This window comes from Vulpes vulpes, chromosome 8 (genome assembly GCF_048418805.1).
Source record: "Vulpes vulpes isolate BD-2025 chromosome 8, VulVul3, whole genome shotgun sequence".
Taxonomy (NCBI): Eukaryota; Metazoa; Chordata; class Mammalia; order Carnivora; family Canidae; genus Vulpes; species Vulpes vulpes.
Genome location: NC_132787.1, coordinates 103,525,838 through 103,539,783, shown reverse-complemented (window position 1 = coordinate 103,539,783; position 13,946 = coordinate 103,525,838). Strand labels below are relative to the sequence as shown.

At 48.2% G+C, this 13,946-nt stretch overlaps 1 protein-coding gene across 7 annotated transcripts in view; it reads left to right on the top strand.

Moving 5' to 3' along the window:
- Nucleotides 1-13,946, top strand: part of LPIN1 (lipin 1) — a 132,732-nt gene that overhangs the window by 31,331 nt on the left and 87,455 nt on the right. For 4 of the 7 annotated variants that reach the window (XM_026009087.2, XM_026009088.2, XM_026009089.2 and 1 more), the window contains exon 2: nucleotides 2,633-2,689. In XM_026009087.2, coding sequence (XP_025864872.2) covers nucleotides 2,633-2,689 — 57 coding nt within the window. Of the gene's footprint in view, nucleotides 1-2,632; nucleotides 2,690-4,559; nucleotides 4,723-13,946 lie in introns of those variants that run through there. The other 3 variants (XM_072767698.1, XM_072767693.1, XM_072767701.1) reach the window with 2 other exon arrangements.

Here is a 13,946-nt window from a genome sequence, read left to right as displayed (position 1 = left end):
CAGAGGGAGAAGCAGGCTCCATGCGCCGGGAGCCTGATGTGGGATTCGATCCCGGGTCTCCAGGATCGCGCCCTGGGCCAAAGGCAGGCGCCAAACCGCTGCGCCACCCAGGGATCCCCATTTTGAGTGTTCTTGTGTTGTTCATGTTTAATCTCTGAAATCAAACCAAACTCTTGGAGGGTTCAGAGTTCCCCTGGCAGGAAAACATACGTTTGGTATTTGATTTGAAACTTTGTTTGTCATGGGGATCAAATGCAAGCATTGTAGATTTAAACTGCTGCCGGCCTTCCTAGCCCGCCTCGTGAGTGTGAAATGAGTACAACCATTGTACCCAACGAGTGCGTGTGCCCCAGGAGGAATTTGAGTTGGATGATCTAGAACAGCTCCATTCAAGCTGCATGATTTTTTTTTTCATAGCATGCTGTAATATTCTGCGGGAGCTCAAATGGGAGCGGTAGCTGGATTCTAAGAAATGTTTCAAATGCATCATGCGGTTGAGTCCAGGACTGAATTAATGGCCATGCCAAGCAGTTTATGGATGAAGAACCCCAACTTCTGGCCCCACTTTCAACACAGTTTCAGACTTGGGTGGGATCCCTTGACTCACATCTGCCCGCTTTCCGGGGCCTGTCCTAGGGAACTCTCTCCTTCTTATTCCAGTTGTGGTTCCAGGACTCTAGAAGAGTCCTCTCAGAATTTATCCTCCTGGTGTTCCTCATCCAGTTAAGGATGCCATCCTTTACCGAGTCACCCAGGCCACAGACTCAATCATCCTCAAAAGGTCCCTCTCCGCCCACCCAGCCAGTCCAAATCACCTACTGCTAGGAGGTGCCCTCAGCCACCCCTTCCTCTTCGGCCCTCCGCTGTTCCCACCTTGGCTCTCCCCTGGCCATACTTGGCTGGAAAAGCTTTGAATTCACTCCTTTGCCTCTAATACCAGACGTCGGAATGATCCTGAAAACATGGGGCTGCTCATTCCACTCCTCTGTACTTCCCATCATGCCCAGCAATGGTCCTCAGGCTGTGTTCTCTGGAGCCCCTGAGTTCTGCAGCCCAGACCAGGGCCTCGGGCCTCTTCGCTGAAACGACCGTAGCAGTTCCCCTCCTGTCTGCTTACATGTGGCCTCCTAAAAGGTCTTGCTCGGGGAGGACATTTTTCTAAAAACGAAAATGGCCCCACTTTACCACGTCCTGCCCATGGCCCCACCAACGCTCCCTCCCAGTGTTCCCGACACAGGGCCCTCTGTGCTGTTCTCTAAACATACAGGTGATGCCTTTGTTTCTTTGAACACACTGTCTTCTCCGTTTGGAAAGGCCTTTGCCCCGCCTCTTCTCTGAGAGCCCCACTTACCCTTCAGAAGCAGCTTAGATGTCACCTTCTGCAGATGGCACAGAGTTCCTTGTGTTCTCTGCAGGACACCCGTTGGCTCCCTCCTGTGCACCCAGGGAACCCATGTCTTGATGGCGGCCCTGGCCACAACACACTTTTTTACCCGTCTTCCTGCCTGACCCCTGCTAGATTGTGAGTGACTTCAGGGCAGGATTTACATCTTCTCATCTCTGCATTTCCACTGCCTACTAAGTACAGGACCCCTGAGGGAAACTCAATATATTAATAGTGACATAAAGTAACACAGTTAACTATCAACAATGACCAACACAGGCTGGAAAACACGTGCCTGATGGGTAGCAGGTAGGGTGACATGGCGAGGGGGCGACAGGACAAGGCGACAGGTATAAGGGGCTTCAAAGGTTGCTGATTCTGGGCTGCTGTAGCTGAACTCAGGTCACATATGTTTTGGGGTATAATTTAAGATGAATTTGAGGCCTACAAAAATTCAACAGGTCCCTTAGACAGGCTGGGCTACACCTGCGTGGGAGCAGCACTCTGGGGACCTGACCGGGGCGCCTGTAGACACAGCAGCCCCCACAGGCCCCCCTTTCCCGGGTAGTTGTCACATCAGCAATCTCACCAGCTCGTTCGTGTGCTAGCCCGAATGGGCTCCAGCACCCGTCAGCTCTGGGCTTGCTGTTACACCCATTTCACAGCTAAGAAAACGAGCCTTGAGCAGCCACAGCTAAGAAACTGGGAGCAGCACTGGGAACGCATGACTTCTGACTCCAAGTCCCAATGTTTCTCTGTGTCACCCCACATGTGCTTTGGGAAGGAGGAGAGGTGGAGACAGTGCAGCTGGGGGGAGACATTTATGACCCCATAATGTGCTCCGTGTGACCCAGACCTCACACTCCCCGTAAACACACTTGGAGAAAACTCACCACGTCCTCTTTTTAAAAGATTTTATTTATTTATTCATGAGAGACACACAGAGAGAGGCAGAGATACAGGCAGAGGGAGAAGCAGGCTCCATGCAGGGAGCCCGATGCGGGACTCAATCCTGGGACCCCGGGATCACGCCCTGAGCCCAAGGTAGATGCTCAACCGCTGAGTCACTCAGGTGTCCCATGTCTTCTTCTTACTTTCTTTTCACTGAGATGTAAATACATGCCCTAAACTTCGCTGTGTTCGAGGGTACAGTCCAGCAGGTGTTAGCCTAGGCACAGGGTTGTGCAATCATGACCACTATTTCCAGAACATTTCCGCTCGTCAATTTCCCATGTTTTTCTTTTTCAGATTCCAATGATGAGAGACCCTGGCTGGATCAGAAATGTGTGGCCCTCGAACATCAACGTGAGTGAAGTTGCTGTGAATGTGCCATTGACGGAGCAAATGCTCTGACAAACTGTCGTGTGCCGCTCCCGACCCCGCCATTCCCCCGATGCTTGCAGACTCTGCCTGCAGCTCCTTCTGAGGGTTCCAGAAGCCTGGGATGGAGCTAAGAACATTTCGGCTAATATCTAACCTCATCTCCCTGGATCTATCCTCCCCCAGGCCCAGAAATGATTTTGTTGCCTCCCTGATTAAAAGGCTTCCATGGCTCCCTAGTGCCCACAGGGAAAGGCTCGTCTTGTTATCTGAGCTGTTTGTTGGTCACCCTCAGTGGACTGTCCTTATGTCCTTAAGTCCTTACGGTGGGTGCGGTCCCACGTAGCTGCCCCCAAGCCCCTCAAGGCACTTCTGCACATTCTGCTCCTCCTCCTGCACCCTCTGGTTCCCTGTCCTCCGGCCTTCATCCCACGGCTCCCTGTGGTCCCCAAGCCTTAGGCCAGACCCTGCAGATTGTCTCTGGGACTGTATTTAGTGCTTTGCTGTCCACGGACGCTTCCTTTGGTCTCCCCCGAGACTGCATGTCTGGCAATGTGAGGGTCCATACCATCCTGCACCCCCTGCCTGACCCGGCTTCTGGGCTCCTCCTGGATCTGGCCTCAGGAGCCTTCGCTGCTGGGGAGGGGAATTCTGCGGCCGCGCTCGGCTGGTGGTCCCCACCTGCATCTCCAGTTCCTGCCTCATGCTGCCCTCACCTTGCCCTCGAGCTGGACAGCACACCACCTGCTGTATACCCGCATGCACCTTAAACCTGAGCTCTTTTCCTGTGGAGGATGGACTTAGGGATAAGTTAGGGGGTGGCGAGGCCCAAGAAGAGGCTTTTGGAATGATCCAGGGGAGGAGAGATGAAGCCTGGACACTCATCTGTCCCTTGCGGCCTGTCCTACGCCTTGTGGAGACAGAGCAAGAGGAGCATGTTGTCCCCGCTCTCCGAGAGCTCCCAGTCTGGAGAGGGACCCAGGAACAGAATGTGGAATGGGAGGATTTGCAGGGGACTCAGGAGGCCCCGTGGTGCGGGCCAGAGGGAGAGTCTCGCCCATCCGGGAGATGAATCCACAGGCTCAAGTTGAATGAATGAAGAAGGTAGCGGAGGGAGGCCTTGGCCCAGGGACTCTGTTTCCCAGGGGATTGACAGGGATGGGGCCCAATCAGAGGTCGGGAATCCTGACCAGCGGGCAGTTGGTGGCAGTTGAGCCCGGAGTGAGGGGAGTCATCCTCCAGGGAGCAGAGCAGAGGCAGGAAGGCCCCGTAAGTGAGCCTCCCCTCCTGCGGGTGGGCTTGCAGGCAGGCGGGCACAGGCTGCTTCCCGGCGCCAAGTCCCCATTCCCTAACCCACCGGGTTCCCAGCCCTAGTCTGGCCCCATCCCCACGGCTACGGTGCACAAGAGGGGAGGCAGAGGGAGGCGACCCGCTGGGCCTCTCCCGCAGGCCCTGTGCTGCCCTTCACACGGCTCATCCCGCAACACGATCAGAAGCAGCGGACAGGAGGTGCCAAGTAGGAAGCTTCTGTCTTGAGGGTGAAGTGACAAAGTCTTGATCAAAGTGATAAACTCCAGGAGAACTGAATTAGGAGGACAAATCCTGGCCCTGGACCCTCAGCTCCGCCACTTAGAGGACGTGTGTCATCGAGCACGCTTGCTGCTTGCTTCTCTGAGCTTCAGCGCCGCGTGTGCACGTGGGGAGCTCGTGCAATCGGGAACGTAACGGGCTTGCCTTTTAGCACGAGGCATCGTGCGGCAGAAGAGCAGGGCCTGTAACTCAGCTCAGGTGGGTGGAGAGTTTAGAAGCAATTCAGGAAAAAAGGCCACCAAGACACAGCGAGTCTTCTGCAGGGTCTTGAGAGAGCCGTCGCCGGCAGGCTCGGAGGTGGGAGGCAGCGCTGCGAGCTGCCTGTGGTGGGGCCGGGGAGCAGCGGGAGAGAAGGCGGAAGCGGGAAGCAGGGGTGCCGATGGCGGGCCGTGTCTGCCTTCCTGAGGACCTGGGACTTGACTGTACAGGTAATGGGAACGGGGGCCGGTGGCCTGGAAGGTCCTAAAGCAGGCGATGCCCCGTCAGAGGCCAGTCGGGGGTGGGCTGGGAGGCGGGGAGACCAGTTAGCAGTTCATGGTTGGCCTGGTTGAACGTGAGGTGCTTGTGGACCGTCTGGAGGTGGCCGGCAGGTGGGGTCAAGGTCTGGGCTGGAAGTCCTGAACTGTGCGTGGCCGCCGTCTCCAAGGGCAAGAGGGGGCTCTCTGTCTCCGTCCTGGGTGCTGTGCAGATGTGCTGGGTACCCCGGAATCAGTGATGAGCATGTCATGGTTAGTCCTTTCCTTCAAGGCCTCTCCAGTCATTAGAAGAGGTAGCCGAGGGGATCCCTGGGTGGCTCAGCAGTTTAGCACCTGCCTTCGGCCCAGGGTGTGATCCTGGAGTCCTGGGATCGAGTCCTACATCGGGCTCCCTGCATGGAGCCTGCTTCTCCCTCTGCCTGTGTCTCTGCCTCTCTCTCTCTCTTTCTTTCTCTCTGTGTGTCTCTCATGAATAAATAAAAATCTTTTTTTTTTTTAAAGAAGAGGTAGCCGAATACAAGGGGCACAGTGACCATGCTCTGTGCAGTGTGCCACCATGGGGTTACAGGGGCTCATTAGTACAGAGAAGCCGGTGACTGATTTTTCATGGACCCGAGGGATGGCTCACACACACACACACACACACACACACACACACACACACACGCAGATTCTGGAGGGACAGTTGAGCAAGGAAACGTTCATCCAAACCCCTTAACCCATCTTGCTGGGCGAGGAGAGGAGAGGGAGTGTGTAGAGCCGCTTGTTACATTAACATTAAGCCTGCACATCTTTCCTGTGTGTTTGGGATGAACAGCGTGTGCTTGCACATGCCTCCCTCTTGGCCAGCCTGTGCTCTGGTTACAGCATTTCTTGTAAGAGCAGCAAGTCTAAGAATTCTGGGTTATTCTGGTCCAGTTACTTGAAACTTGTCGCTTTAGGTTTTCAAACCTAAAGTTTGCCTTCCTCGCCGTCTTTGATTTGAAAAAGGACTGGATTTAAAATGTAGTCTCCGCGGAGGGAGCATTTCTTGGCAGAGGGGTGGGTGGGTGGGAGGGAAGTGATTCTGTTTCGATTTAAATTTAGTTTTGAAAAATGTCATCAAAGCACTCCACGTGCCTGGTTTCTAGAAAATCAGCTGGGAAATACGGGCCACGGATGCAGCCACAGTGTCCTGGACCTGCTATTTCCCCGTCCCTCTGCACGTCCTCCTGGGACTTCCACTCTGATGGAGCAAAATGTGCTTGTTTGCACAGAGCAGCAGGGGCAAGTGCATTCTCCTTTCTCGTACTCTGCCTGTTTTAGTTTATTCTGTATTCAGACTCTGCCTTTTCTTATATATGGAGTCCTCCCCCCCCCCCCCGTTGTTCTTCCCAGGGGGGGGGTGTTTTTCCTGGGGGCCTTTCCTCGGGAAGAAATGTGTGCTTCCCACTCTCTGCCCCCATCCCTCCACCTCCCCCACATACAGTCCTTAAGTTTTTCCCTTAGTCTGCAACTTGGAAACCCTCACATTCATTATTTTTAAGCCCTTATTTACTTAAAAATATATTTAGGGACACCTGGGTGGCTCAGTGGTTGAGTGTTTGCCTTCGGCTCAGGTCGTGATCCTGGGGTCCTGGGATTGAGTCCCATATGGGGCTCCCCGCGGGGAGCCTGCTTCTCCCTCTGCCTGTGTCTCTGCCTCTCTCTCTCTGTCTCTCATGAATAAATAAACAAAATCTAAATTATATATATATTGATATATATATACTTAACGTATGCTTTAAAAAGTACATTTAACATGTACTTAAAAAGTATTTAAATTTGAAATTTCAATTTTAAATTTATATAAATATATTTTATTTTGAATATTTTAAACCCCTTAAAACATATCTTAAACTGTTTTAAACATATTTTAAAAAATAAACATATTTTAAAACACTAACTTGCTTTAATTGGGATCTGTCTTCTCTGGATGCCTATGACTTTCAGATAGCTCACTGGCTTTCTTATTTATTTAACAAACCTTTCTATGGTACTTACGTGGCAGGTTCTTGGCTAAAAGCATTATTCATAGGCACTCATTCAGCTCTTCCCAGCAGCTGTATAGATTGGTCCTATTTTTGTCTCTGTTTGAGAGATGTTGTGGCCGAGAGGCTGAGCCACTTGCCCAAAGTCACACAAGGGCCAGGGTTAGGATTTGAACCCACACCTCTGGCTCCAGAGACTTTGTTCCTAAGCACGATGAAGTGCTGTCTCCATAAGAAGGGTCTCTGTTGAGCAGTTTCAAATTCTTGTAATTTATTCCTTGCATTTTGTACCTTTAGCAGTGGCCTGGCTTCCCAGGCTCTCAGCTGTGTGTGGGTCCGCTTTTCCCCGCCTCTCCTCAGGAGACCTCCCTCCTCCACTGGCTCTTAAGTCCTGCATCAGACCTGTGACATTGGGGGACCCTCACGAGATCCACTGCTACCCAGATTCTTGCTTTCTTCTTTTTCAATTTACTGTTTAAAAGAAAGCAAAAACTGAAGGTTTTTTTTTTTTCTTTAAGATTTTATTTATTCATGAGAAACAGAGAGACACAGAGACGTAGGCAGAGGGAAAAGCAGACTTCCTGTGGGGAGCCGTATGCAGGACTCGATCCCAGGACCCCAGGATCACACCCTGGGCCAAAGGCAGACGCTCAACTGCTGAGCCACCCACATGCCCCAGTGGAGATCGTTTTTATGCAGCCTCCTAGAAAGGGGAGATAGAAGATAAGGCTTTGGATCCTTGCATGTCTTGATCTTCTTCTTTTTTTTTTTTTTTTAAGATTTTATTTATTTATTCATGAGAGACACAGAGAGAGAGGGAGGCAGAGACACAGGCAGAGGGAGAAGCAGGCCCCATGCAGGAAGCCTGATGTGGGACTTGATCCTGGGTCTCCAGAATCAGGCCCTGGGCTGAAGGCGGCCCTAAACCGCTGAGCCACCCAGGCTGCCCCTTGATCTTCTTTTCAATCTGGCTTTCCATTTGGTAGTTTGTATGGAATTTGAATTTGAGGCTGGTATTAATGTGCCACAGAATCGTGAGCGCATCAGTGCACTGACTTCTAGTAGCCAGTGTTACCCACGTGCCAGTCTGACCTGGGCTCCCTCCTGGGTGAACTTTTATCATTATTATTTTCTGCCCAGAAGCATTTAGAATCTTCTATAAGTCTTCTGTGTCCAGAAACTTCGCACTGATGTGCCTCCCAGCGGAAGGCACATGTGTCTTGTCATGTGTTGTGCTTAGAACCTGGTTTCCTGGAGGGCGATGCGCTTGTCATCGAACACGTCAGCAGATGAGATGTTTAAGCAGATGATGGGGAAAGGGACCTTGAGAAGAACCTTCTTTAGGGTCGCCTGTCTTCTATCTCGTGCCGCCCGCCTCTCGGGCTTATGCTCTTTCATTAATTTCATCTTCTATTTCTTTTTTCTTGTCATGATTACTTCTGGCTATTGCATTTTTATTTTTAAAAATTTTTGTTCTTCAATTTTTTTTTCTCTTTCACAACACTTTGGTTTGCTTGTCTTCTTCTTCTTCTTCTTCTTCTTCTTCTTCTTCTTCTTCTTCTTTTTACATTTTTTAAAGTTTAAATACAATTTGCTAACATATAGTATAACATCAGTGATCACCCCATCAAGTGGGTTTGCTTGTCTTATGAATGAACTATCTTCCCAGATCTGAGGTTCTGGTTTGGGGGTTTCTTCTTATTCATCTCTGTTCTATTCTCTTCATCATTTTTAAACGTGTTTGGGAGTTGAGATCCCCCCAGCCCCTGCTGTCTGTTTATCATTATTTCTCTTTCACGGTTCAGGGTTTCCTCAAATGTCTGGTGGTTGATGGTTGTCTGTTTTTCTTTAGCACAGAGCGAATAGGAAAGTTGACTGGAAGCACTAACGGCTTCCAGTTGCTCTGGAATAAAGGGCCAGGTTTGCGGGGCAGCCGTGTGGTTCTGGCTCCAGCACCTGTTGGAGGTTCTGCTGGGCTGGGGGCCCCTTCCTCGGCTGCTGTCCCCTTTGCAGCTGTCCTGGAGGCAGCTTGAGACACGTCACGTCCTTTCTTTAGGCCACCTTTCCCTTTCTTGACTTCCAAATTTGATTACATAGCTTTCCCACGGAAGATGCCCCTTCCTGTTTTCCTCATTGTAAGTTATTAAGTCCTGAAGTTTCCTTGAAATTTAATGAGGTATCTGGAAGGAAAAGGAAAATAAATGCCTATTTGTCGGTTCTGCTCTGCCAGCCGTCCCCACCCTAGGAGCTTCCTTCCTTGTCCAGAACTGTTAATGGGGCTATTCTGCAAGTGTCCCGTGACATTCACCACGTTCCCATCTAGAAATGCGCTGTGCTGTCTCTTAGAGCCGATTGCTTTTTAATTTTTTAAATTTTTTTTTTCAGGAACCATGACTGCCCCACTCTGCAATACTTGTCCAGCCTGGATTAGTGGCAGGTACCAGCACAACCAGATACAACTATAATATATTTAATTAGAGTCTTAGCGAGAATGGTCATTTTCTGTTCAGTGAATTCTTAGGTTTCATAGAGCTGTCCCAAGACCCCTTTATCATTTGTGAATAGAAACATCATATGAACGTTTCATTTTAGAGTCTATTCACAATCTCCTGTTTTACCAATCTGTTTTCCCTCTCCAGTGGGTATCTTGTTCTGAATTTTGTGTACTTGTTTTTTCTTGCTGGAGACACTGTATTTCTACTAGATCTTGACCTCTTTGAGAATAGAGGCATATATTAATGGTTTACCTCCCTATTGTCTTTTTTAAAGATATTTTATTTTATTTTAAGATTTTATTTATTTATTCATGGGGGTGGGGGCAGAAGGAGAAGCAGGCTCCATGCAGGGAGCCTGACATGGGACTCGATCCTGGGTCTCCAGGATCACGTCCCAGACCGAAGGTGGCGCTAAACCGCTGAGCCACCTGGGCTGCCCTCCCTATTTTTTAAAAATATTTTATTTATTTATGTGTGTGAGAGAGAAAGCACAAGCAGGGGGATCAGCAGAGGGAGAGGGAGAAGCACACTTTGTACTGAGAGTGGAGCCTGATGCAGGCCTCAATCCCACGACCCTGAGATCATGACCTGAGCTGAAATCGAGAGTGGGATGCCTAACCGACTGAGCCACCCAGGAACCCTCCGGCCTTTTTAAAAGAGGCTTACCCCCCCCCCCCCATTGTACCTTGCACATAGTAAGCATTCAGAAATGGCTTGTTGCATGAGTACCTTCTTTGTCACTTCCCTCCTGCTTAATTTTTGATAAGGGCACTGGCATTTTTAACATTAGTTAAAATGTTAACATTAGTTAAATGTTAACATTAGTTAAAACATACTTAGTTCATTTCTTTTTATTAGGATGATTATATTTTTATTATAACTAGTTTTTATCATGTTTACTATGATGAATATATTTTTGCAACCAAGCATTACGATTCACGATATGACACTTAAGCGTTCTTTTAAAAATATATATTGAGCAACGACTATGTGCCCGGCACTGTGCTAGATACTTGAACAGAAATGGTCTTTTCCTTCCTGCAGAGTCCGTCTGCTGAAGAGAGATTTTACGATAGTTGCACACACAAATGGAAAACTTTATAATAAGTACTTCAAGTAAAAGATACGTAGACTCGTAAGAATGTCTAGCAGGGAGAATTGATATAGTTGGGGAGGTTAGTGATGGTTGAACTAAGGTTGAAGAAAGAATGGAAGGTTATCAGATAAAGAGGGGATAGGATTCCATGTAGAGGGAAGAGCATGCCCAAAGGCCCTGTGGTAGAAGGGAACAGGACAAGCTTAAGGAAGTGGAAACGATGCAGCATCGCTTGAACTTAGACTGCATGGGGAAATAATGGGGCCAGAGCAGTGATGACACCTGATGTGTAGTAGGATGTTTGAGGCTGTTGCTGGAGAAGCGCGTGTGTGCGTGTGTGTACACGCAAGTATGTTAGGGTGATGTTCCCTTATTCTGATGTTCTCTAGTGATCTGTCTGCGGGTCTCCCCAGCACCCTATTGCCCCGTGGAGCATTGTCTGAGCCAGATCACACTGCCGTGGGTTCAGTGTTGCAAATCAGGGTGTGATAACACTGCAGGGTGTTGGCACAGGGATAGATCCTTGTCTGTCCACCCTCACTCCTTGTCTCCCTCCCTCCCTCCCATTTGAAATTCAAGAAGCTCAGAACTTCCTGTAATTGGGTTAGTGATGTCCAAACCTTCACTCACACATTCCCAGGGGAGTAGAAAGTATTGGGTAGGATGTTATCTATTTTAAAATTAAAGTGAATTCACATCAATTCCTTCTTTTGAAACCAACTCAAGTATCCTCTGAAATGATTAGAGTTGCCCAGGGGTGCCACGGACCCCAGATTGACAGTGACGCCTGTGTGTGTTTGGCAAGGATGGTGATGCAAGATTGTCTGAACCCACAAGGTCACATCGCAGACAGGTCAGAGCTGATGATCCTCTGTCCCCACTTCCTTGCTTTCCATTGTGGAGACTGACGTCTTGAGGTGACATGCAGGGTCTCATAAGTGGCATACCCAGGACTCCCCAGATTCCAGAAAGACCTATGGGATTTTTTTTTTTTTAATATCCTCACTGTTCTAGGAGGAAAATACAGAGTTTGGCTGGGGCCCAGGTCAACTTTAGTGTGGCAATCAGGGGTAGCAGCCACTTTCTCTCTGGGTACTTGGGTTACCTTACAGATAGAACCTGGGAACTGGCTCAGGGGCAGATCTGAAACTCTTCTGAGACCAGCGTATTCTCAGAATCCCTTCATTTTATTTAGTTTTTGAGAGAGGGGTGGAGGAACAGGCAGCAAGAGAGGGAGAGAGAGAGAGAATCTCAGGCAGGCTCCACACCCAGCGTGGGGCTCAATCTCATGACCCTGAGATCATGACCTGAGCTGAAATCAAGAGTCAGATGCTTAACCAGTTGAGCCACCCAGGCACCCCTTGCAGGATCCCTTTAGACAGAGTTTTCTTGTCTCTTTTCTCCTCCTGGGGCAGAAGACTCAGTGGCCTTCTCTGTTCCTACGCACCCAGGTCATCTTCTGAGGGGAGTGTGTGTGTCGGTGGGTGGGTGGAGGGGAGAGCGCAGCTGGCTTCAGTGCAGGCTCAGCAGAACCCGAGGGTGGTGTTTCCATCTCCACACAGACTGCTATTCCTCTGAGTTGCTCTGGTGGGGTACCGGGAAGCAGAAGCCAGAATTCTTTTATTTTTTCACTAAAATGCAAGTGTTTTTATTTTTTTGATGAAGTTTTAAATTTTAATTCCAGTATAGTTAACGTACAGTGTGATGTTAGCTTCAGGTGTACAATATAGTGATTCAGCAAAAAAAAAAAAAAAAAAAAAAAAAAGTGATTCAGCAATTCTCTACCTTACTCAGTGCTCATCACGACAAATGCGCTCCTTCATCCCCATCACCAACGTCCCCCATCCCTCCACCTCCCCTCTGGCCACCATCAGTTTGTTCTCTATATTTATGAGTTTGTTTCTTGGTTTGTCCCTCTCTTTTTTCTTCCTTCGCTCATTTGTTTCTTAAATTCCACATATGGATGAAATCATATGATATTTGTCTTTCTCTGATTGACTTTTTTTTTTTTTTTTGCTTAGCACTATACTCTCTAGATCCATCCATGTTGTTGCAAATGGTAAGATTTCTGTCTTTCTTATGGACGAGTAATATTCTATTGTCTATACACCCCATCTTCTTTATCCATTTGTCTATCTGTGGACACTTGGCTGCTTCTATAATTTGGCTATTGTAAAGAATGCTGCTATAAATCTAGGGGTGCATGTATCCCCTTGAATTAGTGTCTTGTGGGTTTTTTTGTTTTTGTTTTTTTGCTAACCTTGAATTCTCACATTAGTCTTGTGAAAGATGCAGCAGTTCCTCTGGAAGACAGGGAGAAGGAGAGGACTAATTGATGGAGTCAGGGCTGGGAGAAGCGGTGGGGATTCTAGTGCAGTTTCATGTTTGGAAAATCTTCCATGGCCCCTTTCTGACTGGGGGTCCCACTGGGAGCTCCCGGGCTCCAGACACAATGTAGGTTGTCTGCATGGGGTCTGACCTGTCTCCCTAGGTCCTTTTCATTACCATCACAGATTCTCTGGAATCTACAGACAAATATAATCGTGTTCTTACAGGTCAGCTCTTAAAATTAAGTCACCATTTTGCCATGTCCCACTCCCCACGCTGGGCTTTTCTGCAGGTTACACAGCTTTGGTTATGATTAAGCACTTGGAGAGTGGTTTGGCCTTTCCTTTCGTGCTGGATCGTCCTCTTCCCAATGGGCTTGCTGCCATCCTTATTGGCCCTATTGGAAGTAATTGTTAGAAACAATTACTTCCTTTGTTTCAGGCTAACAGACATATAGACACACAGTCTGATATCACAGGGTTGGGAAAATGCAAAGCTATGACTTATTCTATGGAGGCTGGTAACTGTTACATAAACTGGGTCTCCTGGCCCGTTGAACATGCTGGCTTCCGTAACACCCCTTCCGATCTCTGTAGAATATTGCACACTGGTGTATACATTTGAAGATGAGAATCACAATTTTAGAAGCAAGTGAATATTTTTTAGTCCCCAAATTTTCCTAAGGAAGGGTTGACAAGATCTGGAGAAACTATAGAAAAAACTAGTAAAATAAAATAAAATGATAAAAAAGAAAAGACTAGTACTTAGTTGAAAGGATTTGCAGATATGTTAGGTACTGCTGCTTCCAATTCCATTCTCTTATCCAGGACAGCTGAACGTGCTACATTTGCGTGATTTACTGAACGGTGATGCGTTGCATAATGACAAGTCAACAAAGCAATGCACAAATCCCAGGCAGTTACTAGAACCTACCACCCAGCCTTTTGACATTAGAGCATTCATTTTAGGACTCTGCAGTAACCACAAATCTATCCAAGGCACCATGAGCTACAGACGAAAGAAAAAAAAATTCTCTTCCTTATAAGAACTTGTTTTTCAAATGTGCCTTATCCATTGGGATTCAATTTTATTTTTATTTTTATTTTTTTAAATTGGAGTTCAATTTGCCAACATATAGTATAGCACCTAGTGCTCATCCCATCAAGTGTCCATTGAGATTCAAAAGCCCTGTCCAAAGATGTGGAAGAGATAAGCATTAAGCACATTTCACGTGTCTGGAAGATTGAG